Genomic DNA, 15,576 nt, shown 5'->3' on the forward strand with positions numbered 1-15,576 from the left:
AAAACATTGCTGCAGAAAAGCACCAAAGTTATGTAAAACAAAAAATGATTAAGGACTTTTTTTAAGTAAAAACTCTTTAATTCTAGCAGAGTATACTTTTTAAGTCCTTTCAAGTAAGCTTTTTAATAATAATGGAAATTATATGTGGTATACTCGTATAAATTTTATATTTCTTAAATATATTACATTTATACCAACTCTTTTTCTTTCTTTTTTAATACTCTTCGCTTTAACCGAGTTTTTCAGTTATCCGAGTTAGTCGTGGTCCACATTAACTCGGATAATCGGGACTCTATTGTATTTTATTTTTCAATGCATACTTTTATGTGTCGATGAGAAGAAAATAATTATTAAATATTTTTTCTTTTAAATAAAATAAAAAAATACATTTTATAAACGTTATTTTTTTTTGCATAAAAATGACTCTTCTATGTACAAAAAGTAAAAAAAAAAACTGCACACTGAGAAATTATTTTTTTCAGATTACTTTTTTCGTGCAGCAACCACACGTCTGATTGTAATGAATGGATCATTTTACGGTGCCAATACAAATGACTCACAAATGCAAGAATGAAATACGTATTTTATTTACAAGTTGCAACAAAATTTACAATCGAGTGTTTTAAACTGGACTGACGAGTTTAAAACTGCTCATGAAAGACATAATTCGATGACTGCATTCACATAATAATGATCATCCCGGTTCGGTCAGACCGAACCTGCTGCATTCCGTGCCAACAAATCAGATGAAAAATTGGATCACAACAATATTGGCGTTTCAAATTGGATTGGGAGGTATATTTTTTACTTGAGGTTTGAGAAATGAAATGTTCCGGCCAAGAGAAAAATTATCTGGAAAAGAAAACTAAAGCTTAATATGAATTTATAACCATCCGCTAAAGTTTCAAAAAGATGAACCCAATTAAGTTAATTTATATTTCACGAGAAATAAATTGACTATGTATATTGCCGTAGAATTAAAAAAAACAACGTAAGTGCTTTACGATTGATTCCGGTCCCGCAGTGGACTGATCGTTAAGACACGGTTCCCAGCAGATCACCGAAGTCAAGCATCACTGGCTGCTGTCAGTGTGCGGGTGGGTGACCTCTTGGATCAGTCTGCGTAGGGACCGAGGGTGTGCGGTATTGGTCCTCGTTAAACTGTGCTACCGTAAAGTGCTCGACTTCGTGCGCAGGTCGTCGGGCTACCGAAGCGGGGGTGCCATCCCCTCCGCAGAGGATCAAAATTGTGATGGCATGTCTTTGGTTCATCCTCCGGGATGTTTCCCAGACCGTCGCCAATAGCCCATTGTGCAGCTCTAGTGCGACGTAAATTAACAACAACAACTACGATTGATTCCGAGAAAAGTGGTTTGACAACTTTTCTCTTTCTATTGCTAAACGCTAAAATAGAATTTCAAAAAACTGATTAAAGAAAATTTATTTTCTATTAAAATTTTTTTCAATTACACGGCAGTATAGTGTACAAACTAAAGATGAAGGTTCTGAGTTTTTTAAACCATCGCTTTCATAGTGATAGTGTGGTTGTGTAAGCCAATTAATAAGGAAAATTCACAAAATTGCCAATTTAATAGTTCGAAGTACCGGTGGCGTAGTTTTAATGTATATTCGAGGAGGGTTATCTTCTAATACATGTATATTCTAAACGTTTAAGTTGTAAAAAATAAATAATGATGAAAGCTTCTTTATACCTACATCTTACTTACCGTAGAATAGTTGATTAGTCAAGTAATGTTTAATTTCGGAGGGGAATTTGTCTTCTAAAACTACGCCACTGCAAAGTTCTGATCTCAAATATAAATTACTGTAGGCGATATTTAAAGTAAGGATATCGGGCACAAAAACCTCGTTTTCGGAATAAGTGTACGCCCCCCCCCCGACGGATTTGGATTCTCGACTATTAAATTATTTGGGTGGCCGCAATCAGGAATGTATAGAGCGTTCGCCTTCTAATGAGGTAAACCGGGTTCGAATCCCAGCGATGGCTGGCGAATACGAATTCCGCAATCGGCTAGTACCAACCACGGTTCTGGCGTAAAATATCCTCAGTGGTAGACGGATGATGGGTTAGAGTCCCCTTGCCATCAGGTTAACCGTGGGAGGTTTTCGTGATTTTCCTCTCCATGTAACGCAAATGTGGGGACCATCAAAAAATCCTCCGCGAAGGAAATTTTCTCCAAATAGTTGATCCATGAGTTCCCTTGTCTTCTGGATTGGGTTCAAAATGACAAGGCTACGGAGTTGAACATTAGTAGTCGTAAATCCAAATTTGGGTCACAGGCGATTATAAAATCAAATCAAATCTGGAGTGTATGGTTCCAGTAGCTTAGTCGGGAGAGAGGTCAAAAGTTTTAACCCCTTAACATTAATTTTACTTTTTGCGTATTCCTCTGTATCTTTTGAAGTTTTTAAACGTATCGAAAAATTTTGCATTTTATTATGAAATTCTCTTAAAGATAATAAATTTCCCTGTGAAAAATTGCTATATTATATGTTATGCATTTTTTACTAACTATTGTACTATTCTTTGCACTATATTAACTTGCGTAACTTAATGACCAAAGAGAAAATTTGGGCGAAATCGGTCGAATAGTTAGTTTCTCAGCAAAAAAATTTCAAAAATTCGTATCTTTGTGCAGTTGTCTATCATTCAGTATGATTGATTATCATGAAAAATGTTTATTCTTTGTGTATGCGCAAATAAAACTTCACTCTTAAAATTTCTATAAAATAATTTTAAAAAATCATGCTGTTGTGGAGCGTGGTGTGGAGATCGGTGAACGAGAAAGACCTTGCACACGAGAAATTGATCACGTAGAGTCAAATCTGAAGACATTAAAGATCAATCGTTGCCGAACCATAGCTTTCGATCGAAACAATTGGAGAAAACTTATTGAAACGGCCTGTGGTGGGCTGTTGTGCTTTTGAAAAAAGAAGTGCGACATTAACAACCAAACTAAAAACGAACATTACCTGTTATTCAAAAGTATCCATTTCCGTGTTCTGGAATGTCTTCGTGAAAATGAAGATAATCCTGGGAATCTGATTGGAATCCAACACTTGCTGGTTGCTGATTGGCGGTACCTGGCTCGTTTGTCTTGATCTCTGCCCGAAATCCTTTATCGTCAGCCACGTAGTGGACTTCTCTGTGGATACCCTTTTCATCAACAAATCCGTAACTTCCTTTCACGTTTCCTTGGCCATCGCTAGCTTCTTCTCTGTGCTGCTCACCATGGTGATCCTTCACGTGGTAGCCGAAGTGGTAAGGTTGGGGCTCAAAATGCTAAAGAAGAAAAAGAGACATTATTATGGATTACTTCCGACTAATTTTAGCGACTAACCTTGAGAAAAATCAACATCCAATATTATTATACTTGTCGTGTTTACATCATAACGCTTTCGGTCAATTTAAATTTCAACGAAACAAAGGAAATTGGAAAACTCCATGAGCATATAGTGCGGCTTTGAGAAGAACTCCTCCAGACTGAAAGTCTGGGGCTGTCTGCTGCTATGGTAACAAGCGAGAGCACATTTCTAATGGGAGTGAAATAGAGGAATTGTCGATTAGAGGAAGGTGTCGATTGGTTTGCTCACGACGACCTACGCTAAGATTAAGACAAAACTATTCACCACACACCCCTATTCGAAGTGACCTTTCCTTGTAACCATAGTACCCGCCACGACGCGAGACGGATGTCTGGAGGAGTTCTCCTGAAAGCCGCACTTTACAATGGTTTTATCCACACACAAACAAAAAACAAACAGCGATATTGTACCCTAATATAGCCAAATAAGGGATAACATTTGAAACATGGCAAACCTTACATTTTATTTATGTTCCGATATTACTGTTTGTAAATTTGTTTTACGCTCATGACCTGTTAGAATTTATAAATGACAGAAAACTCTTATGAATGGTGAAATTAAGCGTAAGTTTAAACACAAATCGCCATAATAAAACTTCCGAGAATATTAAACCTGTTCACACATCGCCTCATAAGCATACCATAAGCGGAGGGACACACCGGAAGTTTTCTAAATTTCTTCCGATTTAAAGAACTTCGATATTGCTTACACTCAGTCAACCATCCATAGTTAGTATTTTTTTTTTTTAGACCAATTTTATTTCTCAATTTCGACGAAAATCTTTCTTTTTGTTATCCATAATTGAACTTAAGTTCACGAACTTTCCAAAACTCTTTAAAATTTTGATCTCAAATTTTTAGAAGCTAATTTTTTTTTCTATGTATGCTGACAGACAGAAGCCTGAAAACGAAACTAATTTTTTTTGTTTTGGTTAAAGTATTTTAACCCTCCCTTATTCATTTGAATAAATTATAAAGACAAAATTCATTTTTAGAAATCGTAAGACTATGTGACTTCGTAATTGTTGACATTCACCGGTGAAAGTCGACATTTTCTTGATTTCGGTCATTCGCAGTAACGACAGATATGAAATAACAGTCGACATAGTTTAAGCGCTTCAAAAACATGTCGATTGTTATTTCATATTTGTATATTATAGAAGCGACTCAACCGAGTAATATCTTTGCCGCTTCTGTTTCTTGGGATTATTTATTTAATGGAGTAGCTACTTGCTTAAAAGCCTTAATTAAATCTGGTAATATAACATATAATTGTAACATTGTTATAGGTACAATCATAACATTGAAGAAAGAAACCATGAAAATTAAACTTGTTCTATGTCTAAAAATCGAAATTTTATATAAATTAGCTTATTTAAATTGAAGATCTAAAAAAAAAAAAAATTTCTTCGCGCCAAAATATTCCTTTCAACATTAAAAATGAGAAAAGGAAACATGTTATGCATTTATAATAACTATAATGAATACAACCTCATTTTTTATTTATTTATTTAGTAATTGTTACAGAAGAAAGAATTAGAAAAGGAAAGTTTCAAAAACGTTCAATGAGAAGAATCAATCATGCGCACCCACAAGCTTCCTGTGTTAGTTTGTTTCGAACAATTGTTAAAGAGAAGAAAAAAAAATAAGAAGGTACTCACGCTGTCACCATCTTCGCTGTCATAACCGTAACGGTCGTCCGCACAAACATATGACACTAGAAAGGCAATGATGAATATCTGGGAGAATAAAAAAAGAAAATGAAAGTTAATTTGTTTGTTTGAAGTAATTTGCACGACTTAAGTCAAAAACCGAAAAATTAAAGCAGTTTTAGCAATTTTTCTTAGAGGAAAAAAATACGGAAATATAAGAAAAATACTTACAAAAGCTTTTCAGTTTTAAAAGTCTATTCATCCCGAACTGATTAATTTAAAGGATTGAACGATTTTTGAGATCGATGACAAAAATTAACCAATTTTGATTTCCAGGTATTAAATAATAAAAGAAAGTAATTAAAATGTTATAATAATAAATAAAAAATTCAATAGAAAAGATATGTACAGTATATACAACATATAGATAAACATTCCAAAATATATAATATTTTTTTTTTTTAAATTTAAAATTTTAGAATATTATCATTATCAGAAAGAAAATTCATTACTAATAATAATTTGGTTTTAAGTGTATTGTTAGTTATGAATTGTTTTTGCCAAGTTGGTAGATTAGTGATATTCGATGCACGAGTATGCCGTGAAGCTGTATAGATGCATTCCGTAAGATAATGTTCTGGAGTGCCCAGAAGGCCGCACGTGCAGTGATCATTATCTGAGATGTTTAGATATTTAAAATAACATGAAAAAGGACCATGCCAGAGAACCAGATTAAATTTCAGGACTATAGCACTAACGATTGGAGTTACTCACAAACAAGCTCTTCATTTTATTATACTATATTACAATTTATATAATAATTAGGGTTCACACCAGTTGGGAGACATGATGACGATTGTCGCCAAATGTTCCACAAATCTCGCTAAAATCATATGCAAGGGAGACAAATTTGTAGTCTTGATATTTTACAATTTACAAAATAGTAACGAAAAATAGTTTTTCTGCATCGAATTCCATTCATTTAAAAAATATTTGTTGGACTAATTTTATTGCTCCATGCGTGGAATAGAATTCATAAGTGTGGTATTCGAAGAAATAACAGAAAGTGTTTGTTAAAAAAATTAAGTTTAAACTTTAAATTTATATGTTGCGCTGTGTTTTGAATTTATGCACTGGCAGTAAAATTGTTTATTAATAAAATAATATTTTTTTTTTGCTCTATTGGAATTGACTTTATTTAAGATTTTATAATCTTTTATTAATTAATTTTTAATATAATATTTTGTTAGTTCATACTTTTTCTGTTTCCTTCATTTATTTATTTGGTCTCAGCAATTTAATTTTTATGTTGAATCTATCTACTAATATTATTTAAGCTTTTTTACACTTGATTTTAATAACTACCAATCTTCGATCATTTTGGGCTCATGAACCGAATTAGTTTTAGAGTGTTATAGATGGCAATTAATAATTTTTGACGTCCACCATAACATGAATTATGTAATTGTAAAGTTCAATTTTCCTCAAGTCTGTCTACCATATTAATTTTTTTGGAGCACTAAATGAATACCTAGATGTGGATGACTAAATTTCCATTTCTGGTGCGACCACTAATTATAATATAACTTTTGAAGAAATAAAAAAAATTACACGTAAAATGATAAATTGTGCAAAATTATTGGTCAAACCATTCCTGATGGAAAAGACTAGATTTTATCAATACCTCACACGCGCACTTGCGCATACATAAACATTGTTTGCCTAAAACATGCTTTTGTTGCATATTCATGAGCTATGATTTATTACAAATGGAATGAGTGAAAAAAATAACACTCGGAATAACTTTTGATCTAATAATCGGATTCTCATGGACTCAATCTCAATGGTTGGAAGACTTAATATTAAATATACAAAATAAATAGCGCTGACGATATTTTAAAATAAGAAATGGTTCGAAGGCTTAGTACAAACGATATTTTAAATTAAGAAATCGTGCACAAAAACTTATTGTATCGTTAAATAAACTATTTTCTTAAAACTAAAATCTGATCCGAAATTTTTTATTTAGCTTGAAATAAACCAAGCCAAAATGCTTTTAATGTTAACCCGCCAAGCACAACCTCGTGATTAGGCCCAAGCATGTGATTTCAATCACATGGAATACGTCATTAGGCCTAAGCATATGATTTCAAACACAGTGTTGGACCTAATGACGTATTCCTCTTCTTGATTTGCAAGTGCTCAATCGTAACAAGAATTTAAAAACGCTTGGCAGATTCAAAGCTACTGGAAGATAATTATTGAAATACTCGTTTCCAACTTAACGTTTAGGAAAATTAAAATAGAAACAGACGCATATACAACTATCAAATTTCCTTTTTTTTTCAAATTGTTAAATAAAAAATATTTTAATTGTTGAGATGTGTTTAATAATAATTAAAACCCCTGCAATTCGGTATCAGGTCAGTAATAACTACTACTTCAACTTCTAGATTCGAGATTTGTTTTTTCTATTTACACGTAATCGTCTTTATATTTTGTATACTATGTGCTAAACAAACAGTGATTTATCTTTAGAATGTTAGTTTCATTATTTAATGCTTTTTTAACTCTAATTTTTCAACATTAAACTCTATTAATAATGTTCGATAGTCTCGTTAAATATAATTTTGTTCCTTAAAAATTTGGTTCATAAATTTTCATCCTACTTACTTAAACATTGTGACGCTCAGATGATTATGAATATGATTAATTGGTTTCCACACTGTGAAAAGAGTTCTGCTGGAAACATAATTTTAAAGCTAACTTCAAGGAAAGTTTTTGTCTTTAATAACCAAGTCTTCTTGTAAATCGGATAAAAAGTTAAATTTGCACCCAATTTAAATATTTCACGAGCTATTTCTGTGCATTTAATCATTGCTTTTTATCTTAAGTCTCCAACTATACGTGATTATTCAGGAGGAAAGTTACAGTTGGATTAGTTCGTAATCTCATTTTTCATACAATAATTGCCACATTAGAGGACTATTTATTCAGCGCGAAGAATATAATGCTTTCAACAATCATCATTATGTTGGCAAAAAGAATATATGTTTGCATTTTAACAACAAAAAACTACTATTCTTATCCAAAGGAAGAAGGGTTAATAGGTACTTATCCGTTTCGCGGCGATGCAAGAAATTCGCTATTATTCGCGCCTGTAATTCTTCATTATTTGGGGTAATCTATAATAAGTGCTGTGGTAACAGGAACCTAATCTGTGTTGTAGTTAACGGGAGCAATAGGGTACATCTGTCCTCGGGAAATTTATGATGAGTCATTAAGAATGAAATTCAGAGTAAAATGTTTTTCTTTTTTAAATATCCCCAGTTTCATTTGTTAATTATGGGTTCCATTTTTTTTCTTCAAATTTTTGACCAATTTTCCTAAAAATTGATCAGGATTTATTAAATTAATTTGAATGACTAATCTTCCTGGAGTAAACACCCTGAAACGCATTTAATGTTGCTAACGTGTAAAACAAAGGATTAAGTTTTAAAGACAAATACAAAAGTACTATTTAATTTAAGTAACAGTATTTCAGAATTATTGTGAATCGCAATGAAGTTTACTACGAGGCACCGCCCCTTGCTCACTAACACTCGCCAACCCAAGGAACTGCTTTCGAAGATTCCTCTCTGATGGACTCACTAATAAAGTACCTTTAAGGACCAGTGGTGCGAGATTTGCTAAATGGGTCGTAACCCCCCCCACCCCCAATTTTATTATAGTTCTTTTCCATAAATAACACCAAAACCTTGTTTTCCAGAAAGCAAAAATAAATAAATAAATAAAGACATAAATAAATAAAGTGTTTACAATTTCTTACTAAAAATACACATTTTTCTGTTAACATTTTTATCATGAAAAAAATGATCATTTTTTAAAAATAAAAGAAATGTTGCATGATCATTTTTTAAATAAATATTTTAGGATTAATTAATAGTAGTTTATGAAATACAAAACTATGAGCCATTTCTGTACTTTCTAGCTATGTATAGATTTAAAAATTATAATGAGAAACATGTCGAACTTTTTTTTGTAAGATTAACGTTAGTTTATCTTTTGGTAGACTAATGCAAAGGCAAAGGACTTAATTTATTTTAGACATTCTATGTGGGATTAGTGGTAGTTTAGGAAATAAGAGACTAAAAACATGTAAGATCTTTTTCTGTAGGATGTAGGTAAAGAAAATATTATATAGATTCCGTAGGATTAAAGATAGTATAAGAAATATAGATGTACTAGAAATATATTAGACATTTTTTTTGCAGGATTAATAGTAGTTCATGAAATATAGAACTATTAGTCAATTCTGTGCTTCTTAACTATGCATATATTTAAAAATTATAATAGGAAACATGTTGAATTTCTTATATATTAATTTGTTTTGGTAAGACTAATGTTAGTTTAGGAAATACAAAGGCAAGAAACGTATAAAACCTTTTTCTGGAGGATTAAAGATAGTTAAAGAACTACCGAAGACTAAAAACGTATAGGACATTTTTCTGCAGGATTAATAGTAATTTAGGAAATAAAGAGAATTAAAATATTTTAGACATTTCTATGCAGGATTAATGGTGGTTTAGGAAATCAGAGACTAAAATTTTGTAAGACTTTTTTCTGTAGAATGTAGGTAAAGATAATATTATATAGATTCAGTAGGATTAAAGGCAGGATTAATAGTAGTTTATGAAATCTAGAACTATTAGCCATTTCTGTGCTTTTTAACTATGCATATATTTAAAAATTATAATAGAAAACATGTTGAATTTTTTATTTATTAATTTGTTTTAATAAATAAAATGTTAGTTTAGGAATGTTAGTTTAGGAAATGTTAGTTTAGGAATGTTAGTTTAGGAAATGCAAAGGCAAGAAACACATGAAACCTTTTTCCGTAGGATTAAGGATATTTAAGGATCTACAGAGACTAAAAACATATAAGACAGTTTTCTACAGGATTAACAGTAGTTAAAGAAATAATGATATCTGAAATATTTTAGACATTTTTATGCAGGATTAGTTTTAGTTTAGGAAATCAGAGACTAAAAACTTGTAAGGCCTTTTCTGTAGAATATAGGTAAAGATAATATTGTATAGATTCTGTAGGATTAAAGATAGTATAAGAAATACAGAGACTAGAAGTATATTGGACAATTTTTTTTGTTGGCTTAATAGTAGTTTAGGAAATACAGAGAAAATTTATATGGGAGATTAAAAAAAAAAGTTCTCATAGTGTTCTCTAAATAACTTAAAAACATAGTTTGTAGAAACTTTTTTTTTTATAAAAAAGAGGTAAGAAGTTTTTTGATCAAGAAACACTGTTTTTTATTATTATTTATTTATTTGAATGGATGAAGACCATACCACAAAGAGAGTTTTCAATTGCCAGACCAGTTGACACACGAAAAAGAGTCAGGCCGAATTTGAGATGGATAGATGGCCTAGAAAAAGACCTTGTGGTCTTAAAAACTAAAAACTGGAAAACACTAGCAGGAAAAAGGCTAGGCTGGGAAAAACTTCCTGGGTAGGACAAGGCCTACCCTGAGCTGTCGAGTCATTGATGATGATTTAGTTATTTATTTATAAGGTCAACAGTTTAAGAAATAATGAGCGAGCCTTATTTTTAAAATGTCCAAGTATGCCAATCACGGCATTTCTGTTTGTAAGAAAACATATATTTCAAGAGAAAGTGGTGTGGAAAAAAAATCCTCGCAGAAGATGGGATATGCTCTTCAAGTTCTAAACTATTAATCTGATTAAAAATATGCCTCTAAGAAATTATTTGAAATTTATTATGTGCAGAAATCAGCTTTTGATAGCTCTCTTATTTTCTGTGGTATTCATGACAAACTTGAAGAAATGTATATTTTAAAACGACTTCGTACGAAATTAACATTCTGATAAAAATTATAGCTAAAGGCCTGGTTTCTTAGGACAGGACGCCGTCAGCTGGAAATCAGCGCTAACCTCTGATTGGTCCATTTGTTAGTTTGATAGTATACGTCATCGAACGCTCATCTTGAACTACAATTGCCGTCCAGCTCAACTGCAGTTGGATTACAACGTGACGTTAACCATAGAAGCAATGGCGGACAACATCCAACAGCACATTAAAATCAGCCAAGATTTTGATTTTGACATTAAACATAGCTTCTTCATTAAACATAGCACTCTTCATTTAGCTCAGCTATAATGTGTTTTTTCTTGGACAAAGTCATTATTTGCTCTCTAAAACACTGGTCGACAATAACAAAATCAATATAAATTCAAAATAAATATTTGTTTACGTTATTAACGCATGCGCAATGAGAGATAATGTCAGCGTTGGACCAACTGCTCACGCTGAGCTAACAAAAAAGTATTTTTTTGGCGTCAGCTCTACGTCAACTTTCCGCTGACGCCCAGATAAGGCGCTAGTTCTAAGAAACCAGGCCTTGAGCTAACAAACCAGTATTTTGTTGGCGTCAGCGGGACGTTGACGTCACGCTGACGCCCAGATAAGGCGCTTGTCCTAAGAAACCAGGCCTTAAGATGTAGCAGCAATTTTATCTTTGTCTGAGTACGGCTCAACAAAGATTCTATCAAAACTATGCGCAAAGAGACCAAGATTAGGAATTTTTAGATTTCGCCTCTACGGACCTAAATAGGTTTGGTCAATCACATGTAGGGTCTGATCTGTGCCAAATAGCTGCTATTGGGTACAAATTGGTTGATAATGGCTCAGCTAGCCCTTATTGTCAAGAATCTTAAATAATTGTTCTATGACATAAATAATGTTCCTGTAATGGTAAATTATAGCATCATTATTTATGCATCGATTGATTCGGAATATTTTGTATAAAGGCCATCTGCATAATACTATAGGACTATTCTGTGTAATGCTGGGGAAAATATTGATTGATTACGGCTCATCTAGCCCTTACCTAATTCTTAATCAAAATTCTTTCCTTAATCAAAATTCTTGAATGATGCTATTATTGTAACCCATGTTTACTGCTGGAATGTTAAAGGGAACTTTTCTTGTACTATCATTCCTATTTCCAATTGAAAATATTGGTTGATTACAGCTCATCTAGCCCCTACTCAATCAAAATTCTTAAATGATGATGCTATTATTGTAATCCAAAGTTTGCTACTAAAATGTTGATGTGAACTTTTTCCTTACAATCTTCCAAAATGTCAAATTTCAAAACTACGCGATAATCTTTTTTTCTATCATTATTAGAGTGAAAAAGTTACTATCATTGAACAATGGCAATTTTAAAAGACACATTTGAATCATTGAAAATTGTAACTATTTAATGATGGTAAATAGTAATTTATTACTATTTACTACATTTTTACACACATAATTACACATTGTAAACATTTATGTAAACATTATTATTCATTAATAAAATTACAATTTATATTGCTTTATAAAATTGGTTTCCGAAAACTAATATAAAAATGGTTGTTTGCCAAAGTTAAATATGAAAATTAGCATAAAAATTTAGATTATTGTAATTAGACTTTTTATACCGACAACAGATGTGAAAAGGAGTGACTAAATTGTTCGAAATTCTCTGAAGCAATAAAGGCAAAGTAGTATTGTCCTCAGAGTTTATATCGTTAGATCGAAAGATTTCCAAGACGAATTTAATCTTTAATTATTATCTCGACAATGGTTGGGGACTTCAAGACGAGGTTTTATATGATTTAAGGTTGTTTCTCGAAGGCTCAATCGTTTTATGAATACTCTTTAGTGAAATGTATGCAATTCTACAACTATTGTGAGATTGTTATTTACAACAATTAGGTACAGTTTTGTACCTTTTTAGCAGATATGATAATTATGAGCAAAATGTCAATAAGGAGAAAAGCCACCATTTGGTGAAAATAATAAACATTTCTGGTCCAATTTTTTGATATTCGAAAAATGACCTTTACGAATACTTTTATTCTAGGCAAATAAAAATATTCAAAAATTGAGAATTATTCATCTATCTAGACAAAAATATCGCTCCAAAGAGATTTTTAAAAACTTTAATAATTGTGGACTTATATGTCATAGGGACTAAAAGATAAAGTTAGGGATAAATTTTGCCAACACGCAGGAAGAAAGCCAAATTTTAGTTTACACTGCTTAGCCGATAATACCCATTGTCACATATCGCGATCATTAACGATAACAAAAAATATCGAACGCGACAACACCGTTATCATTATTGATTGCTTCAATTTTCGAAGACGATAATATCGAGATCGTTATCGATGACATAACGTATCGAAAAAGAAATATAGCCAATATTATTCTTAGCGATAATTACGGAAAACGATATTATTGTGAGTGTTGATAAATTTCGTTTGGACAATATTGACCAAATATGAAAAGAAAATTACAATGAATTAAATTTGATTTTTCGATATTTCTGACAATGCATAGCGATATTAAAATTCGAACGTATCGGTAATACGGACCAATATTCTTGTTTCCGACAATCAGGAAAAACAGTCACCAACAAATGGTTCGTGTTTACCGATGAGTACTAACACTGCATATTCTGGGTTCATTAAAATATGCAAAATTTAAGAGATATCCATCAATCCAAACTGAAAAGTCTCGGAAAATCAGATTTTTTTAAAAAAAATAATAATAAGAGCGCGATTTGTGTGTTCGATAACAGAATTTTTTTTTTTTTTTTTTTTTTGACAAGATAGTAAGTATAGCAAAAAATTAAATCTTTATCGATTATCGAATTTTAGGCACTCAAACTGTTACTTTTTTTATTTTCTTTGGCGGAACAGTTTCGAAGAACAACCTTAAATACAGAAAGTCCTGGTCACACTATAATTTCCCACGTGTGTTGGACACATATGTAAATGCAAGGAGGAATCCTTTGTGTTGAGTAGAAAAAAAGTAATCCAAGTTAGAAGGCGGCAAGCATGATGTAATCCGTGCGAAAAGAAAACAAACACCATTTTATATAAACAAACATTACCTTGGCGTACATGGCGGTTGAAAAATCAGCAGGAAAGAACAGATGGAAAAGAAGAAGTTTTTTTTTCTGAGATCGTAGTCAAGAGATCTTTATATATAGTGTGCGCTCCCTTCGTCGAGCGATATCGACGCAGGAAAAATAAAGAAGGTTAATTTCTCTCTTCCTTTTTGCACGTCGACACCGCATCGCACGCACGACAAATGGTGCGAAACTTTCACAATTTCGGTCACGTGACCACCCGTTGTACACAATAACTTTTTAGATGGAGATTTATCCGAAGATAATAGTGGATACTTATTTACCAGAATCATTCATTTTTACGTAATCATTTATTATCATGCACCACAAATAATGAAGGTTTATTTCAACAATTACGCTCTAAAATAAAATAAATTTTTAAATGCTTTTTTTTTTTCACCTAAGAAAGAGGGAAAATATTTTCTGGTTTCGCCAGAACTAAAACGAAAAAACATGGGAGCTCAATAACTTTTAGATAGATCAAAGATATTATTGTAATATTTACCCGAAACATTCATTTTTACATGATTTCTAATGCAGTCGTTCCCAAATGGTGTTCTCTCGGAATCCTTGAGTTCCATGAAGAGATACCAGGGATTCAGAGAGTTAGGATAAAATTATCAGTTAAGAAATCATGCAAGAAAATTTTTATCCAATTAATTTTCCATTAGTTGTTTAATATTGATCTGATAACTATTCTCAACGCTTTTTTCCTTCCTTTTTACTTATTTTATTTTTATTTTATTACCGCCGTGGAAAAGCCTACCTAATTTTTAGGCTTATGACTACTAATGTTCAACTACGTAGCCTGACAATTTTGAACTCAACACAGAAGACAATGGAACTCATGGAACAAGTAATGAGAGAAATTCGCCTTCTTCGAGAACTTTTTGATGAAACTAACCCAAATTTACGTTACACGGAGAGGAAAACCGCGAAAAAACCTCCCACAATTAGTCTGATGGCATGGAACTCTAACCCATGATCCGTCTACCACTGAGAATGTTTTATGCCAGTACTGTGGTTGGTGCGCACCGGGTGCGGAATTCATATCGCTCAGCCATCGCTGGGATTCGATCCGGTTCACCTTATTGTAAGGCGAACGCTCTATCCCCTAAGTCACAACGGCTCTTCCTTTTTTATTTAATGAAAACAGCATTTGGGTTCATTTATTTTCACTTTATGCATACAATAAAATCAAATTATGAACTTGACAAGATAAAACTTTAGGCCTGTAAATTCAACTGTCTGACATAAAACCCAATTGCAGCTACTATTGTTTAAACTACACGATGAGAAAATTCCATTACTCATTCAACATTTTCAAAATAATTAATAAAATTTTAATTTATTAAATATTCTAAAAATTAATAATGGACTTTAGTGGATTAATATTTTTCACAATTGCGAATGAAATTTCGTCTAAGTCTCCTCTTTTTTAAAAAAAGGTCGACCCTTTAGGATTCCGTATTTAAAAAAAAAATTTGGAAACCGCTGTTCTAATGTACCAAGAATGGAAATTTAGGGATGAAAGAG

The 15,576-nt window shown here is 32.1% G+C and overlaps 1 protein-coding gene across 1 annotated transcript; it reads right to left on the reverse strand.

Moving 5' to 3' along the window:
* Positions 1–565: 565 nt before the first annotated feature.
* Positions 566–14,171, reverse strand: LOC107456301 (cuticle protein 10.9). Its single transcript, XM_016074142.4, has 4 exons — positions 14,023–14,171; positions 5,048–5,125; positions 2,995–3,304; positions 566–852 (listed from the first exon to the last, which is right to left on the reverse strand). Exons 1-3 carry the CDS (start codon positions 14,032–14,034, stop codon positions 3,002–3,004), a joined length of 393 nt encoding a protein of 130 aa, XP_015929628.2. The 5' UTR covers positions 14,035–14,171; the 3' UTR covers positions 566–852; positions 2,995–3,001.
* Between the last annotated feature and the right edge of the window lie 1,405 nt (positions 14,172–15,576).

The sequence above is a fragment of the Parasteatoda tepidariorum genome, chromosome 8 (genome assembly GCF_982258835.1).
Source record: "Parasteatoda tepidariorum strain Cologne lab strain chromosome 8, Ptep-v5.0, whole genome shotgun sequence".
NCBI classification, from domain to species: Eukaryota; Metazoa; Arthropoda; class Arachnida; order Araneae; family Theridiidae; genus Parasteatoda; species Parasteatoda tepidariorum.

What these genes read in the sequence shown, in the direction of transcription:
- LOC107456301 (XM_016074142.4), bottom strand. An exon ending in ACAGCGAAGATGGTGACAGC is followed by an intron (nt 3,305 to 5,047) that starts GTGAGTACCTTC and finishes TTTCTTCTTTAG; the next exon opens with CATTTTGAGCCCCAACCTTA.